The sequence below is a fragment of the Pseudophryne corroboree genome, assembly GCF_028390025.1.
Source record: "Pseudophryne corroboree isolate aPseCor3 chromosome 3 unlocalized genomic scaffold, aPseCor3.hap2 SUPER_3_unloc_12, whole genome shotgun sequence".
Classification (NCBI taxonomy): Eukaryota; Metazoa; Chordata; class Amphibia; order Anura; family Myobatrachidae; genus Pseudophryne; species Pseudophryne corroboree.
The window spans coordinates 267,651-276,388 of NW_026967500.1; the positions used below are offsets into that span (position 1 = coordinate 267,651).

General features: G+C 42.1%; 1 protein-coding gene across 1 annotated transcript in view; it reads left to right on the forward strand.

Annotated features, from left to right (window-relative positions):
* The window catches only part of LOC134983306 (zinc finger protein OZF-like), a 55,388-nt gene extending 48,787 nt beyond the window's left edge, over window positions 1-6,601 (forward strand). Inside the window, exon 2 of the mRNA XM_063949020.1 lies at window positions 3,434-6,601. Within this exon, the coding sequence (XP_063805090.1) occupies window positions 3,434-4,680 (1,247 nt within the window). The 3' untranslated portion in view covers window positions 4,681-6,601. The remainder of the gene's footprint in view (window positions 1-3,433) is intronic.
* Window positions 6,602-8,738: the final 2,137 nt, after the last annotated feature.

Sequence of the window (8,738 nt, forward strand, 5' to 3'; positions counted from 1 at the left end):
TTAAGGATCGAAATCTGAGCTTCGGCTGAGGCCGTCTTGTCAGGGTCATCATACAACATGCCCAGTGCCGTAAAAAAAGCATCAACACTTTTAAGCGACGGACAGTCAGGCTGCAACCCATATGCCCGGACCTGTGGGTCTCCTTGTAGCAAGGAAATCACTATGCCCACTCGCTGAATCTCCGACCCTGAAGACTGAGGCCTAAGCCGGAAGTACAGCTTGCAGCTCTCCTTGAAACAAAAGAACTGCGAGCGATCTCCAGAAAAACAATCCAGGAGATTTACTTTCGGTTCCTTAACCCCTGAAGGTGCTGCTGCTGCGGGAGTTCCGCCAGCGGCCTGGGAGGTGTGCATTTTAATGGACAAATCATTAAATTGTCGAGTCAGGACCTGCACCTGATCGACCACCTGTTGCAACGTATTTTGAGGGGTATGCTCCATATTCCCACAAAATTTCAACAGGAGTATTAGGCTATGCACACCAGTGCCTGCAGGAATGTACTGGTGTCTGAACTGTTATGCACACCAGTGCCTGCAGGAATGTACTGGTGTCTGAACTGTTATGCACACCAGTGCCTGCAGGAATGTACTGGTGTCTGAACGGATAGGGATGCAAAACAAATGAACTCACAGACAGACTGGGGAATATGACATTACGTACACAGAAGGTGATAGGGTAACAAAATAAACACAAAGTGAACAGAGAAGCCCAGAGGCTAAGAAACTGGGTGTCTCCCTATTATTAGGAATGCTCAGATGAAAAAAGCAAGATGTTGTGTTTTAATACCCAAAGAGAACCCGAAATGCTGTTGCTAAGGGCAACAGCAAAACCCTAAAGGGTTACCAACGGGTGTGGCAGTAAACTCCTTGGTCAGAGATGGAATGATAGACACAAGGAGAGTCTCCACAATCCTAATCCTCACTTGCAGTGCACAGGTTCAGCTTACTGCCACTAAACTGAATACCTGAACACCTTGCACAGTGAGACAGGATTTAGGCAGGCAGTCTGAGAATACAGCCGCAAACCTGCTAAGTTCAGAGTAGCAAAAGAACCCCAGCAGGTTAAACGACTGACTCCAGTCTTACTGCTAGGTCTGGATTGGCAGAGTGTAGTACCAAATCCCCAGGCCTATTTGCAGTAAGCAACAACAAATACAAAGCTACACAGTACTGGCTAACTTTCAGGAACTGACTAACCAACAAAGATTCAGCAGCATCTGCTTAACCTGAGAAGAGGCCTTATAAAGCAGGTGCTGTCCACGCCCCACTCAGACCTCACAGACTGTGAGCACAAAAACCAGCACCGGATCCCCTGCCGTGCACAGAGCCTGTAACCACTGCACAGCAAAAGACCCGAACCGGAGTATCAGCTGCGCTCAGGTTACTCCGCTAGCACTTGTCTCCCGGTTGCCATGACGACGTGGCAGCACAGGGCAGGAGACCCTAACATAATCCCACATGATCTCAGTGTTACCTAAATGTATGCACAGGCAATGTTATATTACTGCACAGCCCATGTCACCTCTAGTAATCCCACATGATCTCTGTGTTACCTACATGTATGCACAGGCGATGTTATATTACTGCACAGCCCATGTCACCTCTAGTAATCCCACATCATCTCAGTGTTACCTAAATGTATGCACAGGCGATGTTATATTACTGCACAGCCCATGTCACCTCTAGTAATCCCACATGATCTCAGTGTTACCTAAATGTATGCACAGGCGATGTTATATTACTGCACAGCCCATGTCACCTCTAGTAATCCCACATGATCTCAGTGTTACCTAAATGTATGCACAGGTGATGTTATATTACTGCACAGCCCGTGTCACCTCTAGTAATCCCACATGATCTCTCAGTGTTACCTAAATGTATGCACAGGCGATGTTATATTACTGCACAGCCCATGTCACCTCTAGTAACCACACATGTTCTCTCAGTGTTACCTAAATGTATGCACAGGCGATGTTATATTACTGCACAGCCCATGTCACCTCTAGTAATCCCACATGATCTCAGTGTTACCTAAAAGTATGCACAGGCGATGTTATATTACTGCACAGCCCATGTCACCTCTAGTAATTCCACATGATCTCTCAGTTTTACCTAAATGTATGCACAGGCGATGTTATATTACTGCACAGCCCGTGTCACCTCTAGTAATCCCACATGATCTCTCAGTTTTACCTAAATGTATGCACAGGCGATGTTATATTACTGCACAGCCCATGTCACCTCTAGTAATCCCACATGATCTCAGTGTTTCCTACATGTATGCACAGGCGATGTTATATTACTGCACAGCCCATGTCACCTCTAGTAATCCCACATGATCTCAGTGTTACCTAAATGTATGCACAGGCAATGTTATATTACTGCACAGCCCATGTCACCTCTAGTAATCCCACATGATCTCTGTGTTACCTAAATGTATGCACAGGCAATGTTATATTACTGCACAGCCCTTGTCACCTCTAGTCATCCCACATGATCTCAGTGTTACCTAAATGTATGCACAGGCGATATTATATTACTGCACAGCCCATGTCACCTCTAGTAATCCCACATGATCTCTCAGTGTTACCTAAATGTATGCACAGGCGATGTTATATTACTGCACAGCCCATGTCACCTCTAGTAATCCCATATGATCTCAGTGTTACCTAAATGTATGCACAGGCGATGTTATATTACTGCACAGCCCATATCACCTCTAGTAATCCCACATGATCTCAGTGTTACCTACATGTATGCACAGGCGATGTTATATTACTGCACAGCCCATGTCACCTCTAGTAATCCCACATGATCTCAGTGTTACCTAAATGTATGCACAGGCGATGTTATATTACTGCACAGCCCATGCCACCTCTAGTAATCCCACATGATCTCAGTGTTACCTAAATGTATGCACAGGCGATGTTATATTACTGCACAGCCCATGTCACCTCTAGTAATCCCACATGATCTCAGTGTAACCTAAATGTATGCACAGGAGATGTTATATTACTGCACAGCCCATGTCACCTCTAGTAATCCCACATGTTCTCTCAGTGTTCGTAACACTCCTGTCCAAGCTTCCTAGTATTCTTTTAAAGATAAACATAAAAGCAATGCCAGAAATACAGTACTGGATAAAATGTCTGTTACAGAATTATATATTGTACCATGTAACACCCTGGGTCTTGTCTACTCATTTTATAGTAGTGATGAGCGGATTTGGTTTTACTCTGTTCTCAAAACGGCATCTTATTGGCTCACGGCTGTCACGTGTTTTGGATAGCCAATAAGATGCAGTTTTGAAAACCGAGTAAAACCGAATCCGCTCATCACTATTTTATAGTAATTTTCCAGTTTTGATCATAATCTTTACAAGATTTTAATTGTTTTATGAAAATTCACATTTCCAAAATGTATTTTATTTCCAGCAGATGGACACACAAGCAGGAACATCTCAGAAGGACATCTAATGTTATCCCCGGATTGTGACATAAAAGATAATGACAGTAGACAGGATTCTCCAGGAGATAACCCCATTACCCCAATTATACATCCAGCTCTATCAGCTGATCCCTCTGATCCTGGGAAATGTTCTCCTGATCACTCTGATATTGGTGCATCTGTTACAGCTCTGACAGTAGATACAGTGTTTTCCTGTTCTATAGATGCACCATGTTTTACACAGAACACAAAGCTTATTGCACATCAGCCAGCTAAGGTAGGTGAGATGCAATTTCCATGTTCTGAGTGTGGAAAAGGTTTTTCACACAAGTCATATCTTGTTATACATGAGAGAAGTCACACCGGAGAGAAGCCATTTTCATGTTCTGAGTGTGGGAAATGTTTTACACGGAAATCACATCTTGTTCAACATGAGACAAGTCACACCGGAGAGAAGCCATTTACATGTTCTGAGTGTGGGAAATGTTTTACACGGAAATCACATCTTGTTCAACATGAGACAAGTCACACCGGAGAGAAGCCATTTTCATGTTCTGAGTGTGGGAAATGTTTTACACGGAAATCACAACTTGTTCAACATGAGAGAAGTCACACCGGAGAGAAGCCATTTTCATGTTCTGAGTGTGGGATATGTTTTACACGGAAATCACATCTTGTTCAACATGAGATAAGTCACACCGGAGAGAAGCCATTTTCATGTTCTGAGTGTGGAAAACGTTTTTCACACAAGTCATGTCTTGTTATACATGAGAGAAATCACATCGGAGAGGGGACATTTTCATGTTCTGAGTGTGGGAAATGTTTTGCACAGAAATCAACTCTTGTTAGACATGAGAGAAGTCACACCGGAGAGAAGCCATTTACATGTTCTGAGTGTGGGAAATGTTTTTCACTGAAATCGAATCTTGTTATACATGAGAGAAGTCACACCGGAGAGAAGCCATTTTCATGTTCTGAGTGTGGAAAAGGTTTTTCACACAAGTCATATCTTGTTATACATGAGAGAAGTCACACCGGAGAGAAGCCATTTTCATGTTCTGAGTGTGGAAAAGATTTTTCACACAAGTCCTGTCTTGTTAGACATGAGAGAAGTCACACAAGTGAGAAGCCATTTTCATGTTCTGAGTGTAGGAAAGGTTTTACACGGAAATCACATCTTGTTAGACATGAGAGAACTCATAGAGGTGTGAAGTCATTTGCATGCTCTGAGTGATTAATAAATCAGCTCTTGTTGGACACAGTAGACATCACACATGTGGGGAACCATTTTAATCTGCTGGAGCAGGGGTTCTCAAACTCGGTCCTCAGGGGCCCACATAGTGCATGTTTTGCAGGTCTCCTCACAGAATCACAAGTGAAATAATTAGCTCCACCTGGGGACCTTTTAAAATGTTTCAGTGAGTAGTTAATACACCTGTGTACTTGCTGGGTTACCTGCAAAACATGCACTGTGTGCGCCCCTGAGAACCGAGTTTGAGAACTCCTGTGCTGGAGTATATTCATCTTCACCATTTTCCTGCATTGTTCCTTCAGGTTTTATCCTATGTCCTGTGTTTTTTTTTTTTTTTTTTCAATATACATGCTGCTATTGGGTGAAATAATAAGACATCATGTCCTCCTTTACCTCTGCTATACAGATATACAGTCTTTGCTCCGGGTACTGAAAATAATACCAATACTAAATGTCTAGCTGAGCTCCAGGTGTGGGTGATGCCAGTTGGCCATGATACCATGTCCTAGTGAAACAGGTCCATATCCTAATGCACGCCAACTCGCCTGTCTTCTGATTACTTCCTCCCACTCCTATCCAAGATTTCTCTGACGTCCTAAGTGGATGCTGGGACTCCGTAAGGACCATGGGGAATAGCGGCTCCGCAGGAGACTGGGCACAACTAAAGAAACCTTTAGGACTACCTGGTGTGCACTGGCTCCTCCCACTATGACCCTCCTCCAGACCTCAGTTAGAATCTTGTGCCCGGCTGAGCTGGATGCACACTAGGGGCTCTCCTGAGCTCCTAGAAAAGAAAGTATTATTTTAGTTTTTTTATTTTCAGTGAGATCTGCTGGCAACAGACTCACTGCCACGAGGGACTAAGGGGAGAAGAAGCGAACCTACCTGCTTGCCTTCCTTCCACAATCTCATTATCCATTGATGGCACGACTATCTCCTCTAGCCCCCAAGTACGCTGTCTTGGTGTAATCCTTGACTCCTCCCTCTCCTTCAAACCACACATTCAGCACCTCTCACAAACCTGTCATTTTCATCTCAAAAACATTTCCAGGATCAGACCTTTTCTCACCCAGGATGCCACTAAGATCATTATTCACTCACTAATTATTTACAGACTGGACTACTGTAATCTCCTCCTAATTGGCCTCCCTGACAATTACCTCTCTCCACTCCAGTCTATCCTCAATGCTGCTCCTCGGCTCATCTTCCTCACCAAACGCACTACATCCACCTCCCCTCTCCTACTAGCCCTTCACTGGCTTCCCTTCCCCTTCAGAATCCAATTCAAACTTCTCACTCTCACTTACAAAGCTCTCACCCACTCCTCTCCCATCTACATCTCTGACCTTATCTCCCTTTACTCTCCCACCCGTCCTCTTCGCTCTGCTAATGCACGCCGGCTCTACTGTCTCCTGATTACTTCCTCCCACTCCTATCTCCAAGATTTTTCACGTGCTGCTCCCTTCCTTTGGAATTCTTTACCTCTCCCCCTCAGACTCTCCACCTCTCTACAAAACTTCAAACGGGCTCTCAAGACCCATTTCTTTACCAAACCCAGCCAAATCTCATCCTAACCCCCTGTTCCATGCTCTCTATGTACCCCATCTGTGTCACCCCTGTCTGTCTACCCCTCCCCTTAGAATGTAAGCTCTCACGAGTAGGGCCCTCTTCCCTCATGTGCTTATCCTTTTCTTACTTTAATAATCCTCAACTGCCCAAATCATGCAGTTTTTTGGTCACCTTGGAACTTATCTGTATGCCGTTTACTGGTGTAGTTATGCTTAGTTACCCTGTACTTGTCCTTTATTGCCTTCATCTGTAAGTCACTGTTTTCCTGTTTTGATTACGTGCACATGTACTCTGTAATTGGGCGCTGCGGAACCCTTGTGGCGCCATATAAATAAAGGATAATAATAATAATAATAATAAAAAAAATGTATAAGTAACATTATTACTGGTGAGAATGACAGGAGTCAGATCTAGTTACACCATACGTTACATATACAGAAGGGGAAATGTATAAGTAACATTATTACTGGTGAGAATGACAGGAGTCAGATCTAGTTACACCATACGTTACATATACAGAAGGGGAAATGTATAAGTAACATTATTACTGGTGAGAATGACAGGAGTCAGATCTAGTTACACCATACGTTCCATATACAGAAGGGGAAATGTATAAGTAACATTATTACTGGTGAGAATGACAGGAGTCAGATCTAGTTACATCATACGTTCCATATACAGAAGGGGAAATGTATAAGTAACATTATTACTGGTGAGAATGACAGGAGTCAGATCTAGTTACACCATACATTACATATACAGAAGGGGAAATGTATAAGTAACATTATTACTGGTGAGAATGACAGGAGTCAGATCTAGTTACACCATACATTACATATACAGAAGGGGAAATGTATAAGTAACATTATTACTGGTGAGAGTGACAGGAGTCAGATCTAGTTACACCATACGTTCCATATACAGAAGGGGAAATGTATAAGTAACATTATTACTGGTGAGAATGACAGGAGTCAGATCTAGTTACACCATACATTACATATACAGAAGGGGAAATGTATAAGTAACATTATTACTGGTGAGCGTTACAGGTGTCAGATCTAGTTACACCATACGTTACATATACAGAAGGGGAAATGTATAAGTAACATTATTACTGGTGAGAGTGACAGGAGTCAGATCTAGTTACACCATACATTACATATACAGAAGGGGAAATGTATAAGTAACATTATTACTGGTGAGAATGACAGGAGTCATATCTAGTTACATCATACGTTACATATACAGAAGGGGAAATGTATAAGTAACATTATTACTGGTGAGAGTGACAGGAGTCAGATCTAGTTACACCATACATTACATATACAGAAGGGGAAATGTATAAGTAACATTATTACTGGTGAGCGTTACAGGTGTCAGATCTAGTTACACCATACGTTACATATACAGAAGGGGAAATGTATAAGTAACATTATTACTGGTGAGCGTTACAGGTGTCAGATCTAGTTACACCATACGTTACATATACAGAAGGGGAAATGTATAAGTAACATTATTACTGGTGAGCGTTACAGGTGTCAGATCTAGTTACACCATACGTTACATATACAGTAGGGGAAATGTATAAGTAACAGTATTACTGGTGAGAGTGACAGAAGACAGATCTAGTTACACCATACGTTACATATACAGAAGGGGAATTGTATAAGTAACATGATTACTGGTGAGAGTGACAGGAGTCAGATCTAGTTACACCATACATTACATATACAGAAGGGGAAATGTATAAGTAACATTATTACTGGTGAGAGTGACAGGAGTCAGATCTAGTTACACCATACATTACATATACAGAAGGGGAAATGTATAAGTAACATTATTACTGGTGAGCGTTACAGGTGTCAGATCTAGTTACACCATACGTTACATATACAGTAGGGGAAATGTATAAGTAACATTATTACTGGTGATAATGACAGGAGTCAGATCTAGTTACACCATACATTACATATACAGAAGGGGAAATGTATAAGTATCATTATTACTGGTGAGAATGACAGGAGTCAGATCTAGTTACACCATATGTTACATATACAGAAGGGGAAATGTATAAGTAACATTATTACTGGGGAGAGTGACAGGAGTCAGATCTAGTTACACCATACGTTCCATATACAGAAGGGGAAATGTATAAGTAACATTATTACTGGTGAGAATGACAGGAGTCAGATCTAGTTACACCATACATTACATATACAGAAGGGGAAATGTATAAGTAACATTATTACTGGTGAGCATTACAGGTGTCAGATCTAGTTACACCATACGTTACATATACAGAAGGGGAAATGTATAAGTAACATTATTACTGGTGAGAGTGACAGGAGTCAGATCTAGTTACACCATACATTACATATACAGAAGGGGAAATGTATAAGTAACATTATTACTGGTGAGAATGACAGGAGTCATATCTAGTTACATCATACGTTACATATACAGAAGGGGAA